This window comes from Oncorhynchus clarkii, chromosome 1 (assembly GCF_045791955.1).
Source record: "Oncorhynchus clarkii lewisi isolate Uvic-CL-2024 chromosome 1, UVic_Ocla_1.0, whole genome shotgun sequence".
Classification (NCBI taxonomy): domain Eukaryota; kingdom Metazoa; phylum Chordata; class Actinopteri; order Salmoniformes; family Salmonidae; genus Oncorhynchus; species Oncorhynchus clarkii.
In genome coordinates, this window is record NC_092147.1 from 16,625,962 (window position 1) to 16,640,566 (window position 14,605).

General features: G+C 40.2%; 1 protein-coding gene across 3 annotated transcripts in view; it reads left to right on the forward strand.

Annotated features, from left to right (window-relative positions):
- The window catches only part of LOC139372511 (dipeptidyl peptidase 9), a 31,046-nt gene that overhangs the window by 5,206 nt on the left and 11,235 nt on the right, over window positions 1–14,605 (forward strand). For 2 of the 3 annotated variants that reach the window (XM_071112352.1, XM_071112277.1), the window contains exons 2-10: window positions 1,013–1,103; window positions 1,302–1,540; window positions 1,928–2,040; window positions 2,500–2,673; window positions 4,352–4,523; window positions 9,292–9,402; window positions 10,211–10,339; window positions 13,695–13,756; window positions 13,936–14,036. In XM_071112352.1, the coding sequence (XP_070968453.1) occupies window positions 1,048–1,103; window positions 1,302–1,540; window positions 1,928–2,040; window positions 2,500–2,673; window positions 4,352–4,523; window positions 9,292–9,402; window positions 10,211–10,339; window positions 13,695–13,756; window positions 13,936–14,036 (1,157 nt within the window). In that variant the 5' untranslated portion in view covers window positions 1,013–1,047. The remainder of the gene's footprint in view (window positions 1–1,012; window positions 1,104–1,301; window positions 1,541–1,927; window positions 2,041–2,499; window positions 2,674–4,351; window positions 4,524–9,291; window positions 9,403–10,210; window positions 10,340–13,694; window positions 13,757–13,935; window positions 14,037–14,605) is intronic. The other variant, XM_071112430.1, reaches the window with a different exon arrangement.

Genomic DNA, 14,605 nt, shown 5'->3' on the forward strand with positions numbered 1-14,605 from the left:
ATTCCTCCATTGAGTCAAAAACACTTTTGATTCCAGGAGGACCATGAGCTGTTGCTATTGATAAGGTGTCTGATTCATAATTTTCACCTCGAATAGAAGTAGCGGGACTTTTGTCAGAGGTTGCTTCTTGTGAGCGCTGAGGGAACTTTATGCACTTGGCCAGATGATTCTGCATCTTTGTTGCATTCGTCACATATGATTTGGCACAGTATTTGCAAATGTACACAGATTTTCCTTCTACATTAGCTGCAGTGAAATGTCTTCACACATCAGATAGTGCCCGTGGCATTTTCCTGTAAAGATTGTAATTTTTTTGTTGTAAAAAAACCCCAAATACAATTCCATGTACAGATAAATAGTTAAGCAGTTAGATTAAACAACTCCTTTGTAAGATAAATGTTTTAAAATGAATTAACACGCAGTTAGCAGGCTCAAGCAAGCTAAAACCCACATGGTAGCAAAAACTAACTAGCAGAAATGGGTAACAACTTCAAAATGATTTAAACACACTTTGCTGCAGGCTACTATTTAGTAGTTAACAAAAAAACATATATGTCATAAAATATATTCAACCACCCAGTCCTTGGCTAAGTGTTGAGACATTAGAGGCATGTAGCATTCTTTAGCATTGTCCTGAGTCACACATAGTTAGACCATCGCAGGAGAAAAGTTTTTCCCAAGTGAGTCGCTGAGCTGTGCCTCAATGAAGCAAGTCAAAGAACAATGGTGTGGAGATTTCTTCGGTATAGCAGTTTTTAGGGAATTGTTTTGTGAAGTCTTGTTCATCCGGGATGTTTATGGCAGATTCTGTGCTGTTTCTCTGGCTTGTCCTTGTACGATAATCCTCTTTCATGCAGGGGATTTTCAGTCTGGTGTCAGTCTCCTACGTATTCTAAAAAAATGTTCTTTAATATGTCATGGTAGGGTTTTAGCTTCACACTGTAATGTTCCTTAAGAGAATGGGCATGTATTATAGTGACTGTATCAAATAAATCCAATGTCTCTGTTTTAGGTTTCCAAATCTGGTTCAGGCTTGTTGGCCGGTTAATGCATAGAGTTAAGAGGGTGAAACTTGAAGACGAAACAGAAGGTAGTTGGAAAAGGTGCGTAACTAATCTTGCATTCTACAGTGCTCATTTGGTCAAATGTGGCTTAATGTGACATGTTGGACCTTTTTAACCTATACAACTAGCTGGTCCGTCTGTTCTCATCGTTTACTTGTATTCAATACTCAGTAACATGTATGTACTTATATTCAGCTTTGTATCATGTTGTTGGTGACTTCTATTGTTATGGGTCAGTTATTCAGCTTTCAGAATGACTGCTGTAGATGAGCTCTCGGACAGCTCGGAGGTAGTGGAGATGGAGGACGTGCCCTCCCAGTTCTTTGTGGAGAAGCACTCATGGGACGGCCTGCGGAACATCATCCATAGTAGCCGCAAGTACACGGGCATGGTCATCAACAAGGCCCCGCACGACTTCCAGTTTGTCCAGAGGCAGGACGAGTCAAGCCCATACTCCCATCGACTCTACTACCTTGGTGAGGTCACACCTCCACACCCTCACTGGAAATCCCATAATGGATTTTGAGGAGTCGTCATCATTTCTGTCAACAAACAGCACCGCAATGGTGACAGTACGGTGTATCATAATTAACTAATGTGAATAGGGGTGGGAAATGGAGGAATCTCATGTGTATATTTGATCTCTTCACTTGTGTTTGATTCCCTCTGCACCATTAATGTTAGAAGGTAGGCTATAGGGAACATTACAATGGGAAGAAACTCTTTAGGAACAACCTCAGAACAACCAATATCAGTGACAATATCCTTGAACTTTGTGGTTACACAGACAAAAGATAAACAGACTTAGCGATGCAAATATATTCTTTAACTCAACCCGTTTCTTCCACTCCATGTTCATTTAGGAATGCCCTATGGAAGTAGGGAAAACTCATTACTTTACTCAGAGATTCCCAAGAAGATTCGGAAAGAGGCCCTTCTGGTGTTGTCGTGGAAACAGATGCTAGATCACTTTCAGGTAATGAACCCTCAGCCCCTTCCGCTGGGCTCCCTTTTGCCACTTGTCGGATTTCTGGGAAATCTAAACAAAAATGTTGTTCACCTCAAGAAGTTCGTCACACATTCACAAGGCATTTCTGCATGCATGTCCTCATCCACAGCACTGATGTGAACTATGTAGAGGAGGACATACACGGGTCAGCTCAGTTGGCACCTAATGGAATACTACTGTACTTCCGACCTTTGGGAGTGCCTGTGTTTGTCTATGCTCTGTTTATGACACAGCCATCAATACTATGCCCCCCAAAAAACATATTATCATTAATTTCCCCTGTAAACACGAGTGGCAAAATGAAGGTACCACTATTGTTGCCCAGAAAACCGCACTTTGGTTAAAGCCAAAACACGCTGGTGTTCATGCTAAGCTAACACTGCATTGCTGTCTCACTGTCTGCTACGTATCTTCCCTGACCATCAGGCCACCCCTCATCATGGGGTGTACTCCCGGGAGGAGGAGCTGCTGAGGGAGAGAAAACGTCTGGGGGTCTTTGGGATCACATCGTATGATTATCACGCCGAGAGCGGCCTTTTCCTGTTCCAGGCCAGCAACAGCCTGTTCTACTGTCGTGACGGAGGCCATAATGGCTTCATTGTGAGTATTATTTACACGACACAGCTCATACCTTCCTATTAAAGTTAGGATCATACTGTTGTTAACACAATACAGTTATCTTGGCATCTTGGTTATTTGGGTGGTCATGAAAGCAAAGTGTCATGAAAGCAAAGTCCTTCAAATATATGTACGGTAGTCCGAACTTGTACATTGTGAAAATGAAGAAGTGTGCAAAGTGCTCTGTGTGTTTTTAAAGGAAATAATTGTTCAAAGTGCTCTGTACAGTCGTGGCCAAAAGTTTTGAGAATGACACAAATATTAATTTTCACAGTCTGCTGCCTCAGTTTGTATGATGGCAATTTGCATATACTCTAGAATGTTATGAAGAGTGATCAGATGAATTGCAATATCCCTCTTTGCCATGCAAATGAACTGAATCCCCCAAAAAACATTTCCACTGCATTTCAACCCTGCCACAAAAGGACCAGCTGTCATCATGTCAGTGATTCTCTCGTTAACACAGGTGTGAGTGTTGACAAGGACAAGGCTGGAGATCACTCTGTCATCCTGATTGAGTTCAAATAACAGACTGGATACTTCAAAAGGAGGGTGGTGCTTGGAATCATTGTTCTTCCTCTGTCAAACATGGTTGGTTACCTGCAAAGAAACACGTGCTGTCATCATTGCTTTGCACAAAAAGGACATCACAGGCAAGGATATTGCTGCCAGTAAGATTGCACCTAAATCAACCATTTATCTGATCATCAAGAACTTCAAGGAGACCGGTTCAATTGTTGTTCAGCTGCAGGATCGGGGCACCACCAGTACAGAGCTTGCTCAGGAATGGCAGCAGGCAGGTGTGAGTGCATCTGCATGCACAGTGAGGCGAAGTCTTTTTTTAGGGTGGCCTGGTGTCAAGAAGGGCAGCAAAGAAGCCACTTCTCTCCAGGACAACATCAGGGACAGACTGATATTCTGCAAACGGTACAGGGATTGGACTGCTGAGTACTGGGGTAAAGTCATTTTCTCTGATGAATCCCCTTTCTGAATGTTTGGGGCATCTGGAAAAAAGCTTGTCCGGAGAAGACAAGGTGAGCGCTACAATCAGTCCTGTGTCATGCCAACAGTGAAGCATCCTGTGACAATTAATGTGTGCGGTTGCTTCTCAGCCAAGGGAGTCCATGACCAGGAAACTCCCCAGACCTTAATCCCATTGAGAATGCGTGGTCAATCCTCAAGTGGCGGGTGGACAAAAAAAAACCCACAAATTCTGACATTCCAAGCATTGATTATGCAAGAATGGGCTGACAGCATGCCAGGGCAGATTGCAGAGGTCTTGAAAAAGAAGGGTCAACACTGCAACTATTGACTCTTTGCATCAACTTCATGTAATTGTCAATACAAGCATTTCATAAGTACCAAAGGCTTTTAATTATACCTCAGTATTCCATAGTAACATCTGACAAAAATATCTAAAGACACTGAAGCAACTAACTTTGGAAATTAATATTTGTCATTCTCAAAACTTTTGGCCATGACTGTACATTGCTAAAGTGAAGTATACAAAGTGCCTTATACACTTCTAAAATAAAGAAGTGTACCAAGTGGTCACCTACAAGTGTTTGTGATAGAAAATACTTTGACATGTAGGCACTCTGGTAACCAACCTGTCTGTTGCATGGTAACTTCTATACCTGAAAGTCTGTGTGATGTTTAGCAGGCGTCCCCCATGAAGCCTGTAGAGATTAAGACCCAATGCTCAGGCACTCGAATGGACCCCAAGATCTCCCCAGGCGACCCCACCTTCATGGCCTTCATCAATAGCAACGACCTGTGGGTGGCCAGCATCGAGACTGGGGAGGAGAGGAGACTCACCTACTGCCATAAAGGTTGGCACAAATGATGTATAGCAGTGGTCACCAAACTTTACTGAATCAAGATCACTTTCTGAGTCAAAATTCAAGCCGAGATCTACCTCTCAGATAAAAAAACAACTTAAGTTTTTGCAACATTAACCATATAAAAACAGTTATATAGCAATGAGGTTTGTGCTATAGGCCCAATACAATATTATTCAACATTTTAGATATATGATCACACGTAATGGATCATTTGTTGTATTACTTGTGAGGCACAGCTGAGTGAGCATAATTTTTTTTTTTACTGGACTGAAGGCCTGCATCTGATGGTCAGTGTGAGGGGAGAGAGGGTAGTGATGGGCGTTCTGAGTCTTTTCGGTGAGCTGGCTCATTTGGCTCCATTCACGTAAAAGAGACTGCTTATTTGGCTCCCAAACTGCTCTTTGTTCAAAATGCTTAAAAAACGACCTAGAACCATGAACAAATGTACTATCTGCAATGTAAAGCCCAAAAGGTAGGAGACCATTATGTCAGATTGTGAAATGCGTGTTCAAGTACATTTTTACCTGGACAAATCGTTAGATGGCCTGCCAAAAAAATAGTTTTTTTTTTACGATAAAAAAAAGGCTAATAATCACTGTTTGCAAAAAAGACCGTTCAATGCATGGCTGAGCACGTATAGCGTAGAGTAGGCCTAGGCTATATCAGATACCTACCTTTCTTTGGACAAAATTTATTTTTTGGCTTTTTATAAACACATTTCCTGTAATTCTACTAGACTTTACATGACTAGAGGCATTGGCAGAATCTTTTTTATTACAACAAATTACCAATAGCCTACTTTACTGACAAACATATCAATAAAAATGATGTCCATATAAATAGGCCTACAAGAAGGGGAGACACAAACAGAATATAACATCCATCTAAACTGGAGGAGGAAATTGTCCAAAAACAAACTGACCCAACAATGATAAAGAGTGAATATGCGTAGTGCACCCTCACCAATTAATTTGAGAATTTGGATAACTCAGACAGATTTAGTCTTTTCATTGCTTTCTCATTACATCAATAACCATTTGCTTTCCAAGCTATGTTTTCCCGTGATTGTATTTTTAAATATTCCGATATGCCTGGCTGGGCCTCTACTTTTCACTGACAGTCGCTACACAACAATCATCTGCCCATATTGTGCATGCTGCCTTTCCTTCTGACTGTAGGCAATGCGATGTAAGAGTCTAATGATCCTCTGTGGCCAAATCATGCTTTAGTAGCCTATTTTGAATTATTTTATTTCTGTATAATAGACAGGAGTAGGCTAATCATGAGCTATATAATTTGGGCAAATTTAATTCAATTTATTTAGAGAGCTTAGCTTCCCCTAGCTTGATGAATGAGCCCCTTATGCATGGGATTATATATGTGTGTGTCTTCTCGAAATACACTAAATAAATTGAGCCTAGGCTACAATACAACACAGTAAGCATAACATTTTATGTTTGTTTCATAATTATCACAGTTAAAATCGGAGAGCAACATTAAAGTCCACAAAGCATATTATTACAGTTGCATAACCTAGGCTACACAGCATGGTCACAATATTGATTCAGGAGGACCATGGACAGATACCATCCAGACAGCCTACGCAAAGAAAACAAGAGCGCGGCCTCCGCCATTTCAGCACTACCAGCTGCCTGGACAGCCTCTCCAGCGGTCGAGCGTTAGGCCTTATGCTGTTGCAAAAAGTGTCATCATGGCTTATCTTAATGGTTTTGTTCCTAATTTTCCAAGCAGTGAAATCTGCAGCTATGTCCTTGAAATCAAGTGCTCTGAGTAGATCATTCCCTAGAGCCATAAGATTAAAATGTTTGTCTTTTCCTGTCCCATTGTTGATTTGTCTGTTTTTGACAAGCAAGCTTTGAAAAGCACCACTGGCCTGATGCATAGGTAACGGGTAAAGTCAAGAATATTCGCAAGGCAATGTCAACATTGTGAAAGAATGCTTGTAGATTGCTCTGTTAGAACATGTGAAGCAATTTCCCCCCCTACTTTTAATACATGCTTTAAACTGGACAATTTCATCTGGAAAATCATGTTGCAAGTCAGATTGATATTTACGTTGAAGGTTGAGTGCAGATCCATGTAGGTCTTATGTGGAAAGTGAAGGTATATTGTTAAATCCAAAGCAGTTGTTTAGCTCTTTGTATGACTCATACCTCCTATCCAACTCATCAATAAGTGTGTCAATCACAACGGTGAACACAAACAGCAAATTTCTGCTAAACTGTCATTGATTAACGACAGTCAGGCTCTGCCTCTTTTGACTCATCAGCGTGTTTTTGTCATCTTCTCAGTTGTGTTAGGTCTGTAAAGCGTTGGAACGCTTGGCGACATGTCCTTTCCTTTCTTCTCAAAGCTATCAAACGGATCCCGGAGCATAGCCACAATCTCTGAAGGAGGCCATAATCTCTAAAGGAGGCCACCAAACGAACACCCTTAGACAGGTCCAGTTGGACTACCTTAAGTGCAGTGCTTGTATTCTGAAAACGTTGGAGTATTGTGTTTCACAAGTTAAAGAGAAAGCTATTTCAAGTTTATCCATTTGAGTGTAGAGTGGTAGAGCCATGTTAGATTTTCATCCTCAGATACTTCTAGAAGAGACTGACTAACATTGGCATAATTGAGGCATAATGCTTTTGTTGATTGTGCATGGGCAGGCCACCTCATACCGGAAAAGGATTTGAGGGTTTCAATTAGACTGTTTTCATTTGGTTCTAAACCTGATATCGCAGTCTGCCACGCCAGGTAGATTTGGAGCAAAAGTTAAATATTGACTGCACAGGGCCTCCCAAGTGGTGCAGCGGTCTAGGCTTGAGGCGTCACTACAGCCCAGGGTTCGATCCCAGGCTGTGTCATAGCCGGCCGTGACTGGGAGACCCATGAAGCGGTGCACAATTGGCCCAGCCATCGTCTGGCTTAGGAGAGGGTTTGGCCGGCTGGGATTTCCTTGTCCCATTGCGCTGTAGCGACTCCTTGTGGCGTGCTGACTTTGGTCACCAGCAAGACGGTGTTTCCTCCGACACATTGGTGCGGCTGGTTTCCGGGTTAAGCGAGCAGTGTTTCAAGAAGCAGTTCGGCTTGGCAGCGTCGTGTTTCAGAGGACGCATGGCTCTCGACCTTCGCCTCACCCGAGTTCGTAGGGTAGTTGCAGCGATGGGACAAGACTGTAACTACCAATTTGAATATCACAAAAAAGGGGTAAAAGTAATAAAATAAAAAAAAATATTGACTGCACAAACGTTAAACACGAATCTGTCAAGGCAGCAGTTCACAGTATTTACCCCAACCAAATGCAGAGTACAGTTGAAGTCGAAAGTTTACATACACTTAGGTTGGAGTCATTAAAACTCGTTAACAAACAATAGTTTTAGCAAGTCGGTTAGGACATCTACTTTGTGCATGACAAGTCATTTTTGCAACAATTGTTTACAGAGATTATTTATTTTAGAAATCACTGTATCACAATTCCAGTGGGTCAGAAGTTTAAATGCACTGAGTTGACTGTGCCTTTAAACAGCTTGGAAATTTCCAGAAAATGTCATGGCTTTAGAATCTTCTGATAGGCTAATTGACGTTATTTGAGTCAATTGGAGGTGTACCTGTGGATGTATTTCAAGGCCTACCTTCAAACTCAGTGCCTCTTTTCTTGACATCATGGGAAAATCAAAAGAAATCAGCCAAGACCTCAGAAAAACATTTGTAGACCTGCACAAGTCTGGTTCATCCTTGGGAGCAATTTCCAAACGCCTGAAGGTACCACGTTCATCTGTACAAACAATAGTACGCAGGTATAAACACCATGGGACCACGCAGCCGTCGTACCACTCAGGAAGGAGACGTATTCTGTCTCCGGGAGATGAATGTACTTTGGTACTCAGTTAACCCACTGTTCCTAGGCCGTCATTGAAAATAAGAATTTGTTCTTAACTAACTTGCCTAGTTAAATAAAGGTAAAAAAAATATATATTTGTAATTTTATTTCACCTTTATTTATCCAGGTAGGCTAGTTGAGAACAAGTTCCCATTTGCAACTGCGACCTGGCCAAGATAAAGCGTTGCAATTCGACACATACAACAACACAGAGTTGCACATGGAATAAACAAAACATACAGTAGAACAAAAGAAAACAAAAAATCTATATACAGTGAGTGCAAATGAGGTAAGTTAAGGAAATAAATAGGCCATGGTGGTGAAGTAATTACAATATAGCAATTAAACACTGGAATGGTAGATTGGCAGAAGATGAATGTGCAGGTGGAGATACTGGGGTGCAAAGGAGCAAAATAAATAAATACCAGTATGGGGATGAGGTAGGTAGATAGATGGGCTGTTTACAGATGGGCTATGTAAAGCTGCAGTGATCTATCTGTAAGCTGCTCTGACAGCTGTTGCTTAAAGCTAGTGAGGGAGATGTGAGTCTCCAGCTTCAGAGATTTTTGAAATTCGTTCCAGTCATGGACAGCAGAGAACTGGAAGGAAAGAAGACCAAAGGAGGAATTGGCTTTGGGGGTGACCAGTGAGATATATCTGCTGGAGCGCGTGCTACGATATATATGATGTGCAAATACACTAGCAAGAGTTTTCTTTAAAATAGTATCCTGTAGTGTTGATGACCAATTTTGTTATTATTTTAATATTTTAAATTAAGGTTGTTAATGAAAGGGCATCATCTTTTAACGTAAAATGGAAAGCAGAGAGCATTCTCCTGACAGTGCATCCTTCTCTACCTTTTCTTAGGGATGAATAATGTGAAGGAGGACCCCAAGTCTGCAGGCATTGCCACCTTTGTAATCCAGGAGGAGTTTGACCGCTTCACGGGCTACTGGTGGTCGCCAGCTGCTCCTGAAGGTTAGTCTTTTCTGGATGGTTTTTGTGATGCTTGTCCTTATGTTTCCTTTCCCTCTACCAGAGATGTAGCTTTTGACTGAACAGGGACTCCTGATTTCTCTTTATCTTATCAATAATATGCACTTTGTTTTTCATTACTACTGTAAGTTTAATCATTTAAAAAAGGTTAGTTAAATCTTACTGGATTGTTGAAGACAAATTAAGCCAGGTTAGGCTACTCAAACACAAAGCACATAGTGGTGGAAAAAGTACCCAGTTGTCATACTTGGGTAGAAGTAAAGATGCCTTAATGGAAAATGACTCAAGTAAAAGTTAGTCACCCAGTAAAATACTACTTGAGTAAAAGTCTAAAAGTATTTGGTATTAAATATAGTTAAGTATCAAAAGTAAATGGAATTGGTAAAACGTACTTAAGTATCAAAAGTACAACACATTTCAAATGTCTTGTATTAAACAAATAGCTAGGGGCACATTAGCTAGGGGCACATTCCAAAACTCAGACATAATTTACAAATGAAGCTTGTTTTTCGTGAGTCCGCCAGATCAGAAGCAGTAGTGATGACCAGGGATGTTCTCTTTTTAAGTGTGTGAATTAGACCATTTTCCTGTTTTGCTAAGCATTCAAAATGTTACGAGTACTTTTGGGTGTCAGGGAATATGTAAGAAGTAAAAAGTACATTATTTTATCTTGGAATGTAGTGAAGTAAAAGTTGCAAAAATATAAATAGTAAAATACAGATACCCCAAAAAACTTTAGCACATACTTGCTTTTGAATAAAATGGTCAACTCAATAAGTTTCTCTTTCAGACCCAGATGGGGGGAAGACCCTCCAGTTACTGTATGAGGAGGTGGATGAGTCAGAGGTGGAGTTAATTCACGTTCCCTCCCCAGCCCTGGAGGAGCGCAAGGCTGATGTTTACAGATACCCCCGCACAGGTCCGCTCTCACCCTCATCCCCACCCCAAATCGCCTTTTTTAAGTATTAGTAGTACTGATTCATAACTTTTTATTGAACTGTATTGGCTACTATCTACATTTTCATGTGACTATTGTGGCTAGGCAGAGTTGGATTTTATACTTCAATATACAGTACCAGTCAAAAGTTTGCAAACACCTACTCTTTCAATGGTTTTTCTTGATTTGTATTATTTTCTACATTGTACAATAATAGCAAAGACATCAACTATGAAATAACATATGGAATCATGTAGTAAGCTAAAAAGTGTTAAACAAATCAAAATATATTTTAGATTCTTCAAAGTAGCCACCCTTTGCCTTGATGACAGCCTTGCACACTCTTGGTATTCTCTTAACCAGCTTCACATGGAAGGCTTTTCCAACAGTCTTGAAGGAGTTCCCATATATGCTAAGCTAGGGCTGGGCGATATGGCCAAAATATTATATCATGGTATTTTTTTGTTTTTGAAAAGTAGAAGTTCTACATGATCCTAGGGTGGCAGCACATACATTCTAAGTGAGTCTTTCTCCATTCTGATTGTTTTATACTGTTCAATTCAACTTCAACCAAAACAAATTTCAGCACTGCACTCAATTGCAGTGGTGGAAAAAGTACCCAATTGTCATACTTGAGTAAAAGTAAAGGTACCTTAATAGAAAATGACACAAGTAAAAGTGAGTCACCCAGTAAAATACTACTTGAGTATAAGTATTTGGTTTGAAATATACTTAAGTATCAAAAGTACATGTAATTGATAAAATGTACTTAAGTAAAAGTAAAAATCATTTAAAATTCCTTATATTAAGCAAACCAGATGGCACCATTTTCTTGTTTTTTTATATTTACAAATAGCCAGGGGTATACCAACACTCAGACATAATTTACAAACAAAGCATTTGTGTTTAGTGAGTCCTCCAGATCAGAGGCAGTAGATGACCAGGGATGTTCTCTTGACAAGTGCGTGAATTGGACCATTTTCCTGTCCTGCTAAGCATTCAAAATGTAACGAGTACTTTTAGATGTCAGGGAAAATGTATGGAGTAAAAAGTACAGTATATTCTTTATGAATGTAGTGAAGTACAAGTTGTCAAACATAGTAAAGTACAGATACCAAAAAAAATGATTTAAGTAGTACTTGAAAGTATTTTTACTTAAGTACTTTACACCACTGCTCAATTGACAATTTCACACTGCCACATAGGGCTGCACGATATGGGCAAATAATCTAGGACTTATATTTTACCAATTGCGATTTGACTTGAGAAGTAGAGCAAAACTGTTGGAATCATGGAAATAGAATGTCTATTCTAATTCTATAGTTAGACTATAATAGTGTGCACTTTGAATAGTGTTTGAGATGACGGCAAATTAAAATGCCAGGGAGGTGTTATTGGGACAGGGTAAGAACCAAAGTGTTTATAAGTGTTTCCTAGGGGATCCTACAAGCTTTAAATACATTGCATGTTTTCTCTTAGCTACTTCATGTAGCTAACATATTCCTGCTTTGCATATTCCTCTTTGATTTGGAAGATACTGTTGCACAAACAACATGCTGATTTAGGTCTACACCGTCACTGGTATTATCAGGCCGTATTAGCTAGCTACATTTGCTCTTACTCAGTACATCTCACTAGCTAGCTATTAGTATTAGCGGCTAACATTTAATATCTCACAAGATTCAGGGCAACTTGCTAAGTGAAGACAAACTAGCTGTTTATTGATGTAAGAAACAAACTTATAGTGTCATTATAGAATGCTAGTGGATTTATATTAAGCTGCAAAGTGAAAACGACATTCTTGTCATCATCAGCATTGTTGTATGTGCTGCATTGACCATGCAGACTGAGCGCAAGTGTGTTGTGGTTGAGGAACATCAAATGCTCTCCTTGAGTGAAAGGGGGCATGGCTAAGTCTGTGGAAAATGGCACGGAGAGAAAGAGCGGAGAGAGATGACTCAAGTAGCTAAGTAAACTATACAAATTGATATTACACATGGCACATGGGGCGGCAGGGTAGCCTAGTGGTTAGAGTGTTGGACTAGTAACCGGAATGTTGCAAGTTCAAACCCCCGAGCTGACAAGGTACAAATCTGTCGTTTTGCCCCTGAACAGGCAGTTAACCCACTAGGCCGTCATTGAAAATAAGAATTTGTTCTTAACTGACTTGCCTGGTTAAATAAAGGTATAAAAAATAAAAATAAATGCCATATCACATTTTACAAACCAAATCACTGCAGAATGCTGTGGTAGCCATGTTGGTTAAGTGTGCCTTGAATTCTAAATAAATCATGACCTGTCACCTGCAAAGTACCATCACACCACACATGCAGAGATCATCCGTTCACCTACTCTGCGTCTTGCAAAGACAAGGCGGTTGGACCTAAATTCTCCAATTTGGACTCATCAGAGCAAAGGACAGATTTCCACCGGTCTAATGTCCATTACTCGTGTTTCTTGGCCCAAGAAAGTCTCTTCTTTTTGGTGTCCTTTAGTAGTTATTTCTTTGCAGCAATTCATGAAAGCCTGATTCACGCAGTCTCCTCTGAACAGTTGATGTTGAGATGGGTCTGTTACTTGAACTCTGAAGCATTTATTTGGGCTGCAATTTCTGTGGCTGGTAACTCTAATGAACTTATCCTCTGCAGCAGAGGTAACTCTGGGGTCTTCCATTCCTGTGTCGGTCCTCATGAGAGTCAGTTTAATCATAGAGCTTGATGGTTTTTGCGACTGCACCTGAAGACACTTTTAAAGTTATTGAAATGTTCAGTATTGACTGACCTTCATGTCTTAAAGTAATGATGAACTGTCGCTTCTCTTTGCTTATTTGAGCTGTTCTTGATGTAACATGAACTTGGTCTTTTACCAAATAGGGATATCTTCTGTATACCACCCCTACCTTGTCACAACACAACTGATTGGCTCAAATGCATTAAGAAGGAAATAAAATTCCACAAATTAACTTTTAACTAAGCACACCTGTTAATTGAAATGCATTCCAGGTGACTACCTCATGAAGCTGGTTGAGAGAATGCCTTGACAGCTTTGCACACACTTGGCAAAGGGTGGCTACTTTGAAAAATCTCAAATATATTTGTATTTGTTTTAATAGTGTTTTGGTTACTACATGATTCCATATGTGTTATTTCATAGTGTTGATGTCTTCACTATTATTCTAGAATGTAGAAAAGAGTAAAAATAAATCAAAACCATTGAATGAGTAGGTGTTTCTGGTACTGTACATTTGAGTAACTTGAGCTATTAGACAGGAGTGCCAGACAATACGTGATATCTAAGACGGGTAACTTGTATTGCCCTTCTCCATCTTTCTTTTCAGGGAGTAAGAATCCTCAAATTACTTTCAAACTGGTAGAAATCAGAACTGACCACCTTGGCAGAGTAAGAACAGCTTAAAAAGTTCTCATGGTTTTAAACTGTATTGGTCTGTCTTCGTATTCTGCATGTCATCTTGTATGTTGCCTTCTGTTCCCTTTTTGTGGTCTTTTATGTGTTCCATATGTTTCTGTATGTCATTCAATGCCTTTCTGCCTATTCTTATGAGTCCTTGTTATCATTAGATTGTAAGCACCCAGGATAAGGAGTTGGTCCTGCCTTTTACCACTCTGTTCCCTGGGGTTGAGTACATCGCCCGCGCCGGCTGGACAAAAGACGGCAAATAGTGAGTTCAAAAGACTGGAATAAACACAACTAAGCAAAGCTATCTGTGCCATGGAGCGGATTATATCTGTGATGTAAAGGTGTAATTGTTCCTGTCATTGAGTAAAGTCCTTGTAAATATGAAAACCTCACCAAGCCTTGTGGTTTCATCTCAGATATTTTTTTATTTAGCCTTTATTTAACCAGGCGAGTCAGTTAAGAGCAAATGTATATTTACAATGACAGCCCGATCGTGTTATGTAGGTCAACACCACCTAAAGTTCTATTCCATCCCACACTCACCAGCAATCTGGACTAATTCTCACACCATTGTGCTACCGGCTGGGCTGAAATGGCAAGTTAACCACTCCTGGTGGATGACAGTTGTCTTGAGGTCTCCGCTAAGGCAAACGTCACCGCATCAAGAAACCAATAGCCAATCAATCTTAATGCGGGCTGGTTATCTTTTGAACAGCACTTATCTCTTCTCTCCAGAGGGGTATATCACAGAGCATGACCAAAAATTTAGCCAGCTACAGTAACTATGATTTGATATTCATATACAGTGGGGCAAAAAAGTATTTAGTCAGC